General features: G+C 36.8%; 2 protein-coding genes across 2 annotated transcripts; both read left to right on the top strand.

Moving 5' to 3' along the window:
• The first annotated feature begins 454 nt into the window (after positions 1-454).
• Positions 455-7,700, top strand: LOC114880150 (zinc finger and BTB domain-containing protein 49-like). Its single transcript, XM_046286606.1, is given in 5 exon segments — positions 455-508; positions 510-522; positions 3,641-4,197; positions 5,260-5,439; positions 6,162-7,700. Coding segments are annotated over 5 exon segments (1,464 nt in total). The 5' UTR covers positions 455-469; the 3' UTR covers positions 6,837-7,700.
• Positions 7,701-7,830: 130 nt separating this feature from the next.
• Positions 7,831-10,959, top strand: LOC123987644. The gene is made up of 3 exons (XM_046286524.1): positions 7,831-7,842; positions 7,913-8,036; positions 10,646-10,959. Exons 1-3 carry the CDS (start codon positions 7,831-7,833, stop codon positions 10,957-10,959), a joined length of 450 nt encoding a protein of 149 aa, XP_046142480.1.
• The last annotated feature ends 7,065 nt before the right edge of the window (positions 10,960-18,024 follow it).

Below are 18,024 nucleotides of genomic sequence, written 5' to 3'. Positions count from 1 at the left end.
AGCGTGAATTATATGTACCTTGGTTTTTTCATACGAGCTTAAGTCCAAGAAGAATATGTTAAAATCACAAATATATCGATATCAATTTCGTACAACGCGAACGAGTACATTTTTCGTATTTAAAAAAGCGAGGTTACTTTGCTCGGAAAGATTGAATCGTTCGCGGCGCTCCGTATCGATGCGCGCGCAGCAGCGTGCGCGCATGCGCACTCAGTCGGTCCGCGCGAATCGTAGACACGTCCGCTGCACTTCCGGCGTGCAACGCGCGAAGATCGTCCCTGAAGATCTGCCAACCTCACGGAAGACAGAGAAACGATATTTCTTAGCTCTACGTCAATCAGCTCTCGTCGCGCGACTTGCGTTCGCGCTAGGGCGAGATGCGGCGACGTATCGAGCCACGATACGTCGCAACGACGCCTGTTCCGACTTGTTTTCCTCGTGGAACAGTCAAGGCCACCGCGAGATAATTATGCAGATAACGGTGATGCTCGCCGGTATCCCACCTGCATGGAGGATCTACAGGTCCGTTCCTTTGGTTAACATTTATCTTGTACTTATTTCTCTGTGTGTCTGTCATTTACATCGATCTTTGATCTTCCGCTGGACCGTCAGGTTTTTTTGACTTTCGTCCCCCATTCGATAAACGGACGATCGTGTTAGGTAACACTTCTGCTATTCGAGAATTTCGTTTTTTCGGATAGTACAGTCAAGTCGTTCGTGGAACCGGTTCGCGCAATTGATTGCGTAACCGCTCATTTGGTCCAGGATGATGGTACCGATACGTCTGGAAATGATATTTTGAACGATGAGGTTTATCTAGGGAGGCAATAAAATCGGGCCAGCCACGATTAAAAGGACTCGCGTAAACGTGCCGCGAGCTAACTACCGTACGCTTTCAGTAATTATTCCTCGGCGAAACGAGTAAATCCGACCTGATACCAGCAGATACGATTACTCGTTCTCTCTTCCTTTTTATTCCTATTTCTCTCCGACGCTCTCGTACGCGTGGCTCGCTAATTCTGCCGCGGACGTCCGGCTAGAAAATGAAGAAAAAAAAAAAAAATAGAAAATACCGCGAGAAATTTTCTGGAAATAGAGTTACGTAGCTCGCGAACGAATACCGAGCGGATCATTTAAATTTCACTCGCGCGGAGATTTGTGAGACCTCCTTGTAATTCCTCGGATGAATTCTCGATTCGCGTAAATCGCGTCTTTGTTAAGTGAGACGTTTTCGTCAGGGATAATATCAGATATGATTTAAGAGACATCCGGTTAAGTAGCGGAACAAAGTATCTCTTAACGAAGTTGTCATTCTGTTTCCAACTGATTTGGAATTGAAAATATTGCAGGACGCCCTAACGTTGTTGCCGGATCGGTTAACTTTTTCAATCCTTTAGAGACGCGCTCCGGATAAATTCAATTATACTCATTGCGTTATCCGTTTAATACACCGAATTCCTATTTAGCAGGACGTATCTTGGTCGTGGACAAGCAGGCGAATAGTAATTTCGCACGGTGCCAATCAAAGCAGGGATTAAATCTGTTAATGGTCGGGCAATGCTTGTAAATCCGCACTCGAAAACCGATTAAGGAGATTTTCCCGCTACCTATTGATTTCGTACGGTTAACACGATTATCGTCCGGCCCGTATACCGGCGAAATTAATATCAGAAAGCTCGCGATTTGCGTGAATTACCGTTTATTGAAGTCAAATGAAGCCGAACGACCCCTTTGCACCGCATGATTTTCCGCGAAATGTAATCCCCTCCCATGTAAACGCGGCGCAAACTCACGTTTCTGGAAAGAAACGAAAGGAAAAAAAAAGAGAAAGAGAGAAACAAGGCAGGGAGAATCTCGTGAATTGCTTAAGCTGCTGAGATAAAAGTATCCTTCGGTTAAACAGCTTTATGTGTTCTTTTTTTCCTTTCTTTCAGTTTTTATTTATTTCTTTCTTTTGGGATGTCTAAGGAAGAAACAGGTTCTGAAAGTTCCTTTTGCAACGTCTTCTTTAAAGATCTATGAATCTCATATGCATTGCACGCGTTGCGATAAGTTTATAAGAAGTTGAACTTTTGCGTAATACCTTTATACGTTTATAACACTTTCATATGCGTTCCGTGAAATGCTTTATGATATAAGACGCTTCTTGCTCGGTTTTTTTTTTGTTGATTAATTAAACACGCGATTATCTGAACGCGAGAAAATCGTTTTGTTTATTAAGATAGTCGCGAGAAAATATTATAACTCGTCGATTGAACTTTAGCGCTAAATGCAACCGCTTTAATTATTTATACTTCCGATAATATACAGTAGGAATGCTGTCGGTGAGAGAAAAGTACTCGCACTCGTTCGACAGAATATAATTTCTGTTAAATTATCGTGCCTCGGACAGTCAATAAGATAAACGCGTTTATCTTGTCGTTAGTACAAAAGGTAATTGAATCAAATATTTATTTATTTACTTTAACGTTCGTCATTTGCGTGATCTAATCATTTCTACGTTCTAAACGGATAGTCTCGATAGGTTATGTGTCACGTGGTCTCTATTATTATATTTTGTAGTCAGATTCCTTCGTATTATTGAACAATTCAATTGTTAATATACCTCAAATTTTCAGACAAATAAAAACTGATAATTATTCGGTGCAAGTAATGCTCTTTTTATATTTCGAAGAAACACGTAAACATCGATTACAGATATAACGAAAGTTTTTTCGGTTCATCGTTGCATTTCATTATAATAAACATATTCATAAATAAATTGATAAGAAAAGATGAATTTAATAAAGGGAAAATGATTTAGTTCAATCGAAACTGTTGCATGAAGTTCTATTGCGTGACTAGTAACGTTTGAATTCGAGCGCCCTTCGCGCCATTCCCCCCGGCAGATGCACGAAGGTCAAAAGTATTTTAAAAATAAGGCCGTAGGCATTGGCAGATTGGTATGGTAGTGGACGTTAAGGGTCGGGTGGCGTTGTAATGGCAAAAAGTTTGCGAAAGGTGAGTAATCATCGGGACGATAAACAAAGTCGGGTTGCTAGTGTATACGGTGCGTTAGTTAACTGGCGCTGAGTTTAGGTAAATAAAGCCGCGTGTGAAGCGTGTTTGAATGGTTAGAAATCGAGCATCAACAAATCTAGTTTTCGCGAGAATGCTCGTGGCTAGACGAGTACGGCCGACAATGGCGCCCAAGCCTCGCGAATATTGACATTGCCGAAAACATTATCTTCGAATATTGGATATTATCATATCCGTGGGTGAGACATACTGCGTCGCAATTAATATTCTAACCTTTTTTTCATTTGCGTTACATTTGTCCAAGTGAAATCGCGATCGAAGTAGTTTGTTGGTTTGCTTAGGTTATGCGAAAAAATGTTTTCGGCACGTATAGTAGCGACGCGTGAACCCTGAAGGGTTTTACAGTTATACTGCAATGTGGCACATTTGCAGAAGCACGGAGGAAGTTGTGTGGGTCTAGAGTTGCGATATAATCTCCGAGAAGATATCGTTAAGCCGATATAGGAGAGTGTGCGTGCAGAAGGCGTGTGAGTTAACGTTTTAAGGGTTAGGGAGTCATTCTGTACTCAGGGTGATCAAAGTCTTTAGTGTGGACAGTTCAGGGCAGCTAGTTTGGTTGTAGGGTCGGGATTGGAGATAGACAAGATGGACCAACAGTATTGCCTACGGTGGAACAATCATCCAGCCAACCTCACAGACGTTCTCAGCTCCTTGCTTGCCAGAGAGGCACTCTGCGACGTAACCCTGGCGTGTGTTGGAGAGACATTCAAGGCACACCAGACGATACTCTCTGCATGCAGTCCATATTTTGAGAGCATTTTCCTCCAGAATACCCATCCCCATCCAATTATATTCCTGAAGGATGTCAATGACACGGAAATGAAGGCATTGCTGCACTTTATGTATAAGGGAGAAGTTAACGTTAGTCAGCATCTACTACCGATGTTCCTTAAAACAGCTGAGGCATTACAGATTAGAGGCCTCACTGATAATAGCACTGTAAATAACAAGGCAGAAGAGAAAAGTCCATCGCCAGAACCAGAAACACAAACTGGCATTAGGCATACCGAATCGCCTAGCCTTCAACCTCTTCCTGAAAAGAGGAAACGGAAGGCTTCGGGCAGCTATGATGTTTCTCTTAGTGGTCCTCCCAGTGAACGGTTCATGTCAGATTCTCAGGTATATCATTTTAAATATTACATATTAATATTCTTATTTTGTGCATGTAAATATTTATATATGTACATATTTTTGTTGCTGAATAATTTAATTTTTCTATGTATCTTTGCTTCATTTTAATTTCTTATTACATAAATATTCATGAGTAATAAAGAGAGCATAAAAAGGTTTCTGCAAAACAGTTAGATTCATATAACATATATGATATTTTTTTATATTTGAAATCTATTTCTAATCTCTGTTTATGATATCCATGTATTTAATATTTGTAAACAGTAATTGCTCCATTTTATCATGTTCTTTAGTTTGTATACATGTGTAATATTAGTAGAGTAATCCATGATTAAAATTATGAAAAAACAATATTTTTTAATGTAAATAATCTTCCATTCCTTACAATACATGCAGAAGTTATGAAATGCTTTTTATATTTTCCAGTATAGAAAGCATACAAAAAACAAATCAGTTATCATTTATTGAGTTTGTTGGTATTAATTAGTTGTGTAAGTTCCTGTCCCCGCTATTGCATGTATAATTACGTTATAATATCAAGTGAAAATTAGTTTATCAGTTCTCGAAAATTATTTTCAAAACATATGCTCCCGCGTGCTTGCGCGCGTGCGTTCGTGCATGCGTGCGTCGTAGGTACACGTACGTAGTCACATGGATACGTGCAAAACTTTTTATGTAGGTAGCGCTTAAAATTCAAAGATAATGATCGAATTTTATTATCATTAAACTATATGTGTAGCTGATTGCACAGCTTTTCAAATATCTGTATTTGTAACCTTGAAGTAAAACGCAAATAATTTTTCAATATCACTTCTGTCATATTCTGTCATATACTGATCCTTAAAATATAATTACGTTCTAACCAATTCTTATCTATTCATATTAGGGTTTCATAAAAATTTTTATAAATATCATGCAGTAATTTATTTTTGGATAATCAGAAACATATTTTTGATATCTGTTTTGATAACAGATATTCTAACAGATATATTTATACATACAGTTTTAGCACTTTTAAAATTTATAACCATTTGATTTTATTGTTTTCAGGCATCCTCACAATGTAGTTACAAATCAAGCCCTACCGTGATTCCAAAGTTAAATAATGCCATGGGAGGTGAGATGGAAGATGGTGGTCGACCAATGTCTCCTGCATCACAGCCGCAACCTTCTATCAAGCAAGAATTAGATCATCACTTACCAGACTTCCATGACAACATTTCCCTCCCAGTAAGTAACTCTCTCATCAATATTTGTAATGGAAGTAATATTATAATGTGCATGTTAAAAATGTAGCTTGTAGCATGTAGTCAATTTGTAGTAATTCCTAGGTTTATTTGTATCATGAATATGCTTGTTCACTATTAAATCTATGCACTATACATTTTGTTATTTTAAAAAGAAATGATTTATGTTAAGTAAATTATTAATTCAGAAATAAATAAAAAGTTTTTTCAATGCAATATTTATTTTACAAATTTTTCTTTATTTAAGTGTCTGATAGATTAGGTATTATTTAAGAATTTTTTTTAGCATTTGGTATATATAGATAGTATTCATTTCAAAGTAGTTCTGAGATTTTTAATATTATTTTTGTATTTAGTTCTCTGCATTTTGTACTGTTTCTATTTCAGCATGTCATTTTATACATATTCTCTTGCTACTATACTTTGTAATCTGTCCACCAAAATAACTATTTCCTCATGCATAGCTTCTAAGCTGTTCATGAAATTACATATTTCATCAAATATAACATGTTCAAGATACCAAGTTTCGTTACTCTTCCCATAATTAATGATATCCCACTGTTATCCTCTACAATTATTCAATCCAAAGAAACATGGGAAGGAAGGGATGTTTAAATAGAGATAAAAAATTGGCTTCTTATATGCTAAAAGACAAAATCAAAGATGTGTTGATTAAACACATATCCTTTCCTTCTCTGTTGACAGACTAGTGTGGAGTGGGAGGTTCAAAGAGATGGGAAGAGTGACGAAACTATGGATGTACAGAACATGACCCAAAATCAACCAGATCCCGCTGTGATACAAGTATCTTGTGAAAGTACTATCATGGCTGGAGGTTCCCTGTCTATCACTATGTCAGAAACCACGTCTGATTGTTATAAGAACTCTTACAGATTTTTGCAAAAACACCCTGTGTCTCAGAAATTCAATTCACATAGTAGCAATAGTATTGAATCAAGTTCATTGTGTAATTTGTTGCTGGAAAACAATGTAAATGTTAAAAAATCGTATAATAATAAGAGTATCAATAGACCAATAATAGTAAATCAACAGCAAGGCATGTCAATGATTCAATCAACTCTTTGTAACATTTCACAACGTACAAATCTTCAGGGTAGAAAGACTGGTAGATTCAAAGTTGGGTGGTTAGATATGTATTCTTGGCTTCGGTACGATGAAAGATCGAATCTTATGTATTGCAAGTACTGTAGGAAATGGAGCGATTCGATTCCCGAAATTCGCACTTCATTCGCAGCTGGGAATGGAAATTTTAGACTTGAAATTGTAAATCATCATGATAAATGTAAAGCTCATAATTTGTGTGTTGCTAAAGAGAGTGCAACTAGAGAAAGTTACACTTATATCATGGAAACCTGTTGATTTTATATCACAGTTGCATCTTTATAGTCTTAGTTAATTTGTGATTAAGTTCATATATTTAAAAGTTCATATACATTTTTTATTTTCAGTTATTATAGAACCGTGTCTAGATGCATGTTTATAATTATTTATCAGTCATATATTTCCATTAAAAATGAATGTTTATTATTTCTATTTTGTTGAAAGCATGTTCGTGTCACGATACTTTAAAAGCCTTTTGATGTTCTTTCTTCCTTATGGTATATGTTAGAGATGCATAAAGGTTGTATCCAATTTGGGGTATATTAAAAAACGTGCCTGCTACTAGCCATATTTTAAAAGCTGCCATCGTTACAAATAGAATTAGTGGATCAATATATTTTTTAACCAACTTTTCGATACCTTCGTGAAAATCTCGTGCAATTAGCTCTGTTAACTTTTCCAATTGCAGTGAAGAAAATCATTCAATTGAAAGTCAAATCTTCAATGGATATATATTAAAATATTTTAGTGAATGTTATTGCGTTAGAAAGATGTTTAAAGCGCGAAAGTTATTTAATTAACAAAGTTGTTACAGAAATATTAATCTATATTTAATAGCTTTTAATGTACAGAAATACGTGTATCTTTCTAAGTTTAGATTTTCTCGAACAGTTGCAAGGTTGTTGTAAACGATCGATGGAATAAGAATTACCAAAGCACGTGCATGTTGGAAATGATGCGTTTCTGTGATGAATTCTTGCATAGAATAAAAACTGAATGTATTTCATAATACTGATTCTATTCTGTAACAAATTTCCGTCAAATCGACGAGTTCATTCTCTTTGTTATAATTACTTTTTACGATGTAAATAGTAAATAAAGAACGACAGTTATAAATTTTAATTCATTAATTTATACATTAAACTAAATTATAAATTTACATAGATTGCTATTTCCTAAGCCTCTTGTTCCAATTATTTTTTTAAAATTATTTCTATTATTATTAGTTCATTTTTAATATCGCAATAGGCTCATGCTTTACTCAGTAGGTTGATACATTTATTCCAATTCTTTTTTCTTATTTTTATTAATAATTTTGATGATTTTGTGTGCAGGGTCATCCGGTTGGACTGCTAGGAGAAGAAGGAGGAGCTACAACAGGCACGCTAAGCGATGGTGTCCCCGGAATCGAATCGTCTGAACACCATAATCCCCCAGAAATGCTCGACGGACTTGACGGTAAGACATTACAAGCATCATATCATTTACAATCAAAATTACATTTAGATTTCATGTATTTCCCCGTTGCTCGTTCGAGGCCCTCTTAAACCGTACGCACCCCGGGAGAATCATCCCCGTTTTCAAAGTGCATAAACCTCTCGTATCAATAATTCGGTAGTTACGCGATCGTTAACGATAGGACGAGCACCGGAAATACAGGATATCTAAGAAATCGAGGGAGATGTGCATGCACGTTTGCAAGAATTTTTGCGCGTCGAGTCGTACATAGGCGTACGAAGCGAGCATCCCTCTATTTCCAAGTCTGGCAAGCGTAGTGAGTGGTAACCTTCTTTTTAGAAAACACAATAAACAAACTTTCTTTTCCTTTTTTTTTTTTTTTGTTGCTGAATGTGTATCCTGTATATATACATATGCATACATGGACCGACGTGTGTGCGTGTATATAATATGTATCTTATGTATATATGGGAGTATACATCCTTAACATAACGACACAATATCCTTGGTGTTGTGGTGATGGTATCGTGCATTTGCTATGTCACTATTGTGGTAGTTAAAAAAAAAAATAAGTACAACCAAATATCCGTAAGTGTGTTTTAATGCAATCTCAGGAAGTATCTCTAACAAAACACGTGTTGTGTTGGTCTTGGGAAGTGGTATACGAACAAAGTGGACATTTCTTCTGTTGGTATCAGCAAATGGACCGTACTTTTTGTCTGTCTGAATTTTCGAGACGGTGTGTGCCCGATTGCGTACGTGGTCCCGTATGTGTTTTTTTTTTTTTTTCTATCTTACACACGCACATATACACACGACACACATTGAGAGCACCACAGGTGTACATACGAGCCTTTGTGTGGGTGGCAAATTAATGGAATTCAATTTGAGGGTGTACGCGTACGAATGAGCTGAGTACATGTATATACGTGTGTTACATATAGTTTTACAATTTATTTATAATGCAACATTCCTGTATATATACACATGTATGTATATATACATATAGAGGAGATGTATATGTACGTGTGTATGTGTGTAAATATATTATAATCATTACCGCGGGATTCTCTGTGCATGTTTATTTTTTAATTTTTTTTTTTTTATACACAACTGTTTTCTCTGTCCTCTTACATTACATTATACCTTTTGCCACGTCTTACGTCACCGTAACTAGCGATCATAATCTTACATTCTCACGTGTCTCTCTGTTGCGCTGTTTGTTTTTAACCCGTGCGGCACGAGTAAACGGGGAACATTAGCAACAAAATACGGCACGCGTCCAGTTACGTGACCGATCGATCAATCGACACGAACGTCACCGGTTCAATAACAAAGAGAAATTACGTAAATACAGCATCATTTCCGTTTGGCAATACGATTACTTGTAACGTTACTACAGCGAGCGGAAAGAGAAAGAAAAAAGAAATGAATTTTGTTGCTAACACGAATGGTCCGTTTACCATATATTTTTCTTGAAGCTAGTTGACGATCTTGCAGAAAATCGTTGCTCTATTTCATCGTCGTCGTCGTCGTCGTCGTCGTCGTTGTGTTCGTTGCTTGTGGCAAAGGATAGATCAACTTTTGACTTCTAGCAACGCTGGTATGAATCTCTCCTTGTTTTACTGTGTCAACATATATGAAACATGAAAAGAAAGAAAAAAAAGAAGCAGTAGATGAACATTCTGATAAACTCGAACCACTTTTCTCTCCGAATACGAGCACTCGTCGAGAAAGTATTTTACATTATCAGCTGCTCTCTTCAACAGAATATGTACTTCCGCTTGCGTTGATCTCTTAAACGGACTCTTTTATTTTCTCTCTCGTCTACTCTCTTTTGTTTCACCTTTCTTTCTTTTATTTTCTTTTCTTCCTCCTCCTCCTCCTCCTCCTCTTCTTCTTCTTCTCTTGTTGTCGTTGTTGGTTTTCCGTTCTCTTCGGTTGTATTGTGCCAGCTTCAGTTGTACTTATGACAATGATAAGACAGTAGGTGTGCGCTTTCCTTTCCTATTTTATTTTCTCTTTCTTCTATTGATAAATACGATGATTTTCTTCTTTCTCTGTTACGAGTAGGCATCTCTAGACATATTATTGTTACTATACGAGTGTGGTGTTTCGTAATTGATTGGAGAACGTAATTAATTGAGAGAATCCCCTCTTTTCTGCAACCTCTTTGACTTGATCGTAGAGTGTGATTTTGATTGATATTATTGAACCGATATTTTCTCTCTATATATACAGTGAAAGGCAAAAGTAAGTAGACACTGTTCAAAAAGAAAAACCTCGGTTAAAATTGAACTAAATAAATTGAGATTTTTTGAGAAACTATAAAAATTAATTTACTGTTTTAAAAAATTACCATTCACTATTTTTTTCACGATTTTAACAAATTGTAATTTTTTAAAACGATGAAGATACATATTTTAGTGAATTAATTTTTATAGCTTCTCAAAAAACCTCAAGTTATTTAGTCGAATTTTAACCGAGGTACTCTATTTTGAACAGTGTCTACTTTCTTCTGCTTTTCACCATATATATTATGATGAAACTAGTAGAGATTGACGGTAAAGATGAAGAAAATTTAATTGAAACGGGATCTTGTATTCCAGGAACAGCAGGAACTTGCAAAAAAGAGAAGGATATAAATAAAGACGGTCAGGCTAAGTTAGATCACCCTAACCTAGGTACGGAGTGTTGTAAGCTTTGCGGCAAGAGCGTAGCGAACATAAAAAAGCACATGAAATCGCATTTCCCCGATAAGTATCAGTGCCAAATATGCATGATATCGTTAACGAGATCGGACAATTTGAAAAGGCATATTAAATTAAAGCACGGGATACAAGAGGGATCGTTGATATCGCCGTTCATGCGTTTAGAGCACAAACACTTTCTAGCGAAATCGGAATCAGCTTACCTCACCTAGAATATCCCCGAACGCACGCAAATTACGAATTCGCGTTTAATCGGTTATATTTTATACGAGGAGACTTTTAGAGATTTTATTCTCTTCTCATTTATTCGTCGATCGGTATTCGATCAACGATCTCTATCAATTATTTAATTTTTCCTTTCTAATCGCTTAAATTATTCTCCTAAGAGATCCAACTATTTATTATTTAATCGTCGTATTTGTCTAGTTTCGTAGGATAGTTGAGCTCTCGTTGCCGATCGGCTACGATTGCGTTTTAAGTAAATGTTCAATTAACGAAAGGGTTCAATTAATTTCACCAGTGTTAGTAGAATCGCGATAGGCCTAGATCTCACTCGAGTACAAAGTAATGAAATCAATTTTGAAATCGTGTTCGTACAGACTACCTCCGTGAGCGCATTGCGCGAGATATTTAATCATTCCGAATTTTTATCGAACTTGTTTCCCTTCTCCGAACACGCGGCGCATGGAACTGAGAATTTATCAGATTTCTCGATACCCGGTGAGGAAGTTCGATAGACGCATAGGGGGTTTCCGTTCGATTTTCACCCGTGTACGGCGCTCCGTTTTTCACAGGAGAACGGCCCACAAGCCGAGTGCCAATTGCCTGGGAAATTGTTCGATATTGGTAACGAGACACCTGTGCTTGGAAGCGTTAGGTTGTAAGGTACGAACGCGTACAGTTCCATGCCCGGTGTAACGAATCGCGTGTAACTTTGTATCTCGTAACGTGCCAGCCTTTTGTCCTGCAGATGGAGGAGATCAGTATTAAGTAATTTATTTATACGTCTATTTATATTTATATATACATATATCGTAGGTTGTGAAAGACGTCGAAGACTGAGTATGAGAAAATGAAACGAAATAATGAATTCTCGTGGGCCGAGTGTGGCTCGATAAAATAGTCATGATGAAACTAGTCTCTGAGGCCCGAAGGCTGTTGCAAGAACAGACTTTTACTATAGAGAGGTGTTCTTCTTTTTTCTTATATCTTTTTTTTTTTCGTTTTTATGTTTATGTTTTAATGGTGCCTTTCCCTTTAAAGTACAATACTTGACTATAATCAATAATCGATAGAACGGATATATATATATAATATAATAAACAGCTATACGATACGAACGTGTGTAATATGGTGTGTAACGTATGTGACCGACCGGTCTCTCCTTCCGTCGACAGTGCATGACCGTCTCTGATAATCGAGCGTTATCGATCTTCTTTACCTCGCGCACATACATTCTTCTACACACAGACGTTGCAAAGCCTGTTCTTCTCTGGACACCGTGTCCGATGACAAAGTGAAAAAAGAAAAGAGAGGGCCCGTTTGAAACGAAGTGGCCGCCAATCGAGTCAACGTCGATGGCCGTTTTTCACACACGACTTTTCTCTTGTTTGCAGATACGACAATTTTAAACCGTCCGGGCACCGAGTGTCCGTCGTACATTGAGAAAGTTAATCTCTCGGACTATTTCGAAAAGATGCCGTACACTTACACTAGCAAGTGCAAGCTGTGCGGTCGGGTCGTGTCGAATTTAAGGAATCATTATCTCGCTCATAATCCAGGGAATTACACGTGCCCGTTGTGCGGTTGCCGTAGGAACCGGCTGGATAACCTGAAGGGTCATATGAAACAGAAACACCCTGAGATACAGATATCGTTGATGTCCATTGACACAACGATCAATTGAACGTGGCCTTTTTTTACTTTTCTACGTTTTTCGTACGATTGCCGAGTGTTCAGGAATATGAAAATGATAGTAGCTCATTAGGATGATAGTTCAGTGTGATTCGCTTGCTTTTGGTTTATTTTTCTTTGGGAATTTTTATTAGCTCTTTGCATTGCCATTTTGTGCAACAGTATTGGGAGTTCCTTATATGAGAACTTTGACACTTTTTTATACAGAATTCTAGCGGACTTAGACCTATTTATTTATCAGTGGACAGCAATATTAATTATAGAATTATAGGGTTAATATAAATACCGTATTAACATCTTATCTATCACCATTAGATGACATAGATAAGGAATTAAAAAATTGTTGAAAGGAACTATAACAATGGTTGCTTTCATAATTGCAAACATTCATTATCAGAATGGTAGTCAACGTGTTGATTGACTTTTTTTCTGATCGATAAGGTGTTAAAAGGAACAAAAGCAAGCGCGTTATCGTTAAACTCTTCGATCCTCTCGTGTCTCGACATTCCGTTTTCTAAACACCATCTAACGAAGGGCGTTTCTTTCACTTTTCTTCGTGTGTCTCGTCAGTCAACGACCGTTTCATTGGTCCCTTCCTTCGTTCGACAAACTTTTCAACCCGACACTATTCTTGTCCGCGACGAGAGTATACTCTGATGAAGTGTTCGAGAACGAAGTTTCTCGCTCGAACGGTGATGCTAGTCACGCAAGATGGTCAAAGCACGAGGCTTTACGATGAAAACGAACGAGGAATAGCGGAGGTTCCACTGTTGGCAGCTTGTAACTCCGTAGCTAGCTCGGGGAAAAAAAAAAAAACGTGATGGATAAGCGGATTTCGCGATTGACGAACAGGCAGCAGTCGAAATCCTTCGGAAAAAACTAGATACTGACTGAAAGTCAGCTACCCCCGGTGATCGATAACAGATCGGCCGAGGAAAAATCGTTCACTTTTAGCGAATAAAAATACGAATAAGTCGAGTTACTGTTTCTCTTGTTTCGTTTTAATTATCAAACGTTTGCCAGACATCTTGATTAATTCCGCAAATTTCCCGTCGTAGAGAGGACGAGAGAATTTCAGTTGGCTCTTGGTGTCATCATACGGGACATGTTGTCACATCTCGAGGCAATAGCAGCCGTCTCGTGTCACAACTCGTGCCCGGCTATCTTTAACGGTGCAGGGAATCACTGGATTTCATGTATTCATACAGGATGCTTCAAAAGAGAAGCGTAGATTTCTTATTACAGGCGCATAGATTTTTCAGGAAAATAGTTTGGAATAAATTTTCTGGGTACCGAGTATAGTATCCTTTTAGAAAAACGGCAATATAGCAAGAGATCCTATTGTTCTTTATAATAATACTCCAGAGTTACCATTCATTAAAGACAGTACCGATAAATTTGTTGGATACCAAGTATAGTATTCTTCCTTCAGGAAAATGGCAATATATCAAGAGCCCCATCGTTTGCTATAATAATATTCGCGAAATACCTATTTTAATACTCATATTTTTACAAATTTAATATCGCAAAAATAATAAAATTGTTCCCAGTTCGACTTCCTCTTGCTATATCGCCGTTTTCCTTACGAAAACTTATTTTGAACCATCCTGTATAGAAATGAAATGGAAATTAGTATTATGCGAGTTTTCTAGCTGTCGCCATCAAAGGGCGTTTCACGGTTAGCGATAAAAAGCGTTTCGTCGTTTTGCGTCAGCGGGCGAGGACACGGTTCATCGGTCCGCCGGTCGTTGCATTTAATTGCATCGCTCTCCCTTCATTAGCGTAATTATTCTTTTTGCCCGTTTTCCGTCCTCCGTTTGATCGAACTCCTTCGGCAACTTCGACCCGTTCCTTTTCGTTTTTCTAACGTTGCGTCGGTTGCCTGATTGGCTGGCTACTCGAGCCACCTGTAAATTAGCAGCTTAAGTGAACCCTTTGTTTCTTACGTTGCAAAAAAATCTCCCCGCGTGTAACTTTTATTAAATCGTCTCGATTTTTTCTCGAATTAATCTCGTCGAAGATGCACGTCAGGATTCGATGACTCGACCTTGCGATAATCTTGAACTTGAATATTCATGTGGGATGATAAGAATGATCTCAGACACGGTCTAACTTACTCTGATAAGGAGAACGTGACCCGTTCATTATCGATGATCATTATATTATTGATTATGGTTACAAGATTTATTCAATTTGTTATGAATAACTTTTAGTACGGAGAAATATTTTTGTTTGCTAATTTAACAAAAGGCGTACCGCGAGATGTTGGAGTAAAAATATTGCAAGCCTTTCTCAGCAAGGTTTGCGAAAGTGTTATTCAAACAAGTCGTCCCGAACGTTTTCCGTGACATGCAACTTTAAAAGGGTCTGCCTGGAAACGGAAACATTCGTACACTTATATTTACATGACACATTTCCTACCTTCCATTTAGTAAAACACGATCCCACCAGAGTTTGTCCAGATATTGTTGGACACTTGCAGTGTCTCTCTCATGAACGAAGAAGTTATGCAAAGTAGTTCCAACTTATGGTAACGCATCTGCTATCTGAAATTTCATGCTCGGCCCGAGTACTCGTCAAAATGTTATAATTTCAAAATTCCATCTCCAGACTGTTAACATGATATTCAGTGATAATTGACTTTACTCCAACTTTAGATTCTCCGTTTGAAATGGAAAAAGTTGCTCTTAACGACGTTCCGACGATTTTACATCTGTTTCATTTATGTCACGCGTTAATGGACTGACTGGTGGTTGATGAAATTTTCTTAAATTAAAACTTTTTATCGAGAGTTAACTCCATTGAGAAAATCCACTCTAACTTTCGCTTTGGTCATAACATTGAAACCGAAGCAATTAAAGTGACCAGTTTGTAATTTTCTATAAATATTATTATTTCCTTGAAATTTTCATTGCAATACTGTGTTTACACCATTGCTATATATTAGCTTTTAACGAAATTAATTATTCAAGAAAATTATTTATATTTTGTGAGGAAACAAAGGCTAAAAAAATGTATTCATATTTTAATATTAATTCTCGGACCATGGAGAGAGACCCAATTTTAATTTAATTCCATATTAACGCAGACTCTGTAGTTCAATGGCTAAAAATACAGCCGGTGCATCGTATGGAGGTTAATATTCTGAGGGTTGGTAGTTGAAGGAGTTAAACATGGCGAAGTCTGAAGAGGTAAAAGGGATGATGTGGTAGACGAAGAAATTCTCGTGCTAGATGACGGAAGGTCCTTTCCACGATAAGCTCCTTAAAGGCGTATCTTCTCGCCTTTATTACAAGGTTGTAGCTCGCGGATGAACGGTTGCAGTTGGGTCTCGACAGGGTGCTCGATAAGAGGATCACCTGGGTGCAGCTACTGCAAAGAGTTTCGTTTTCTCTAGCACGCAACAAGAGGCTTTCGCCTTTTCCTTCTTCTCCTTTAAACTCTTCCCTGGTTTAGCCAATGGGGGAGAACAGCTTTGCCCCGTTTCTTCAACTGTCTCCTACCTGAGATCCAGGTGAAACTCGTCAGAAACTCGATGAAACTTTCTTCTCGACTATTGGATTTCATGCGATCTATCAAAAATTCGAGAGACTGGGTCGAAGGATTTTTGATCGTAGAATTTTCTCTCTATTTCTTTTGAAATTCTTGTTTTGGATATTTGGATATTTCATTCACTGGAGAATCTCTGTCGTTGTAGTTCCTTTTTAGAAAATTATTATGCGTTTGCAATAATGAGTGTTCCATAACAGAGGTTCTACTGTATTCTTCCCTGTCGATGTAGAATTTCAAATCGCTCCAGTATTTATTCTTGAAAAGTTTTCATTTTCATTGTTCATGAGAAGGGATGAATATTCGATATATTCTTTCTTGCAATTTTCCAACAATTTAGTTTAACAACTTTTGAGCAAATTCAGCATAGAATTTGTAATTGAAATAAAATAGTTTGAAAATTTTTGAATTTTTAGAAATTTAGTAGCCCTAATTAAACAGAATAGTTTGATATTTTTGGGAATCTTGAAAAATTTATTTAAATAATAAAAATGTAAGGGATTTGTACTTACAAGGTTTGATAAATAGTTCAATCGTTATACACGGCACGCGACAGGGTCGTTAGAATTTTTATTTTTTCAGAACATTAACAGAACTTGTGTACACAAGTTCTCTAAATCCCCTCGCGCAAAATTGTTCTGCTAACTTACCGAGGATTTTTCTTCGATCTGGAAACTTTCCCAGACTTTCTTCTACGCTCGTTTTCGAGGCACGTGCGTGAAATGCAACTTTGCTGAAAAATACCACAGGATATAACTTTAAACGATGATCATTATGCATAAATCTCCTTTTTACTTAATAACATTAGAAACTTCTAATCACAGATTTAGGTAATTTATTTAAAATAATTAAATTACCATTATCCTTAATTTTGCAATCATTTTATCTTATTTTAAGATCCTCTTCGTATTTCTATTTTTTTTTCTAATTTTCAAATTAAATTGTCTTGAAATCAAGCGTATTATTTCAGTTTCAATTTTAATCTACACCTTTGTTCTTGATAATCATTTAACTAGGTTTAATACCATGATTTAATCTCTTTAGAATATCGTATCAGTTGAATTTGGAATTATTGAGATAACTAGTATCATTCGTACGGTCTGTACTGTTTGACGATCGTACGTTTGTTGGATATGTTTGCAGGCTAAATGTTCGGATAATATGAAATTTAGATTTCAACGTGTGATCCAAATCCTCCGACAAACGCTTGTCTTCTTTAACTCTACTATATTATACCCATATGCTGTTACGTTCAGCATGGAATTATAGTGTAGAGAGTAAAAGGGAAAGCAGTTTATTGGGGCAGAAATTCTATTGCTACATGAAATCTAATTTAATAGAACTACAAAGGACAAAATTTTATATAAAATTTAAAATAAAATAGATTAAATTTGGAATTCTTTTATCTGGCTGTAAGTTCTTTTTTTCATTTTATGAATGTTAAAAATTAATATATTTAAAAACAAAGTTTCATATGAAATTTTATTTAACTTCATATTTTTAATAGAAATAATTATTACTATGAAATGACGGCTAAATTAAAATTCTTTCTTCATATGATCAATCACTGATTGGTTCCAACGCTCTCTATGTATATTCCTCTGATCTAGACAAAGCTATTTGTTAGCAGTGTCCAAAAGCGTCATGGAAATTTATAGATTCCGTGCAGCGTAGAGAGTAGCATTATTTTTAACCTAGCTCCGTCCGTTTCGAGGATGTCGGCGTGATATTTCAAGGACATTAAAAATGAACGGTTTGCCAAGAAAGCACTTAGGTGAACAAACGTATAGTCCTATTTCCACTAGTAATCGTTT

The sequence above is a fragment of the Osmia bicornis genome, chromosome 7 (assembly GCF_907164935.1).
Source record: "Osmia bicornis bicornis chromosome 7, iOsmBic2.1, whole genome shotgun sequence".
Taxonomy (NCBI): Eukaryota; Metazoa; Arthropoda; class Insecta; order Hymenoptera; family Megachilidae; genus Osmia; species Osmia bicornis.
The sequence above is the reverse complement of the archived record's forward strand: the minus strand, read 5'-3'. Positions and strand labels throughout refer to the sequence as shown.

Excerpts from the sequence above, each read along its gene's own strand:
- LOC123987644 (XM_046286524.1), top strand. Across the intron at positions 8,037-10,645 it reads AATGCTCGACGGACTTGACG|GAACAGCAGGAACTTGCAAA; the intron begins GTAAGACATTAC and ends CTTGTATTCCAG.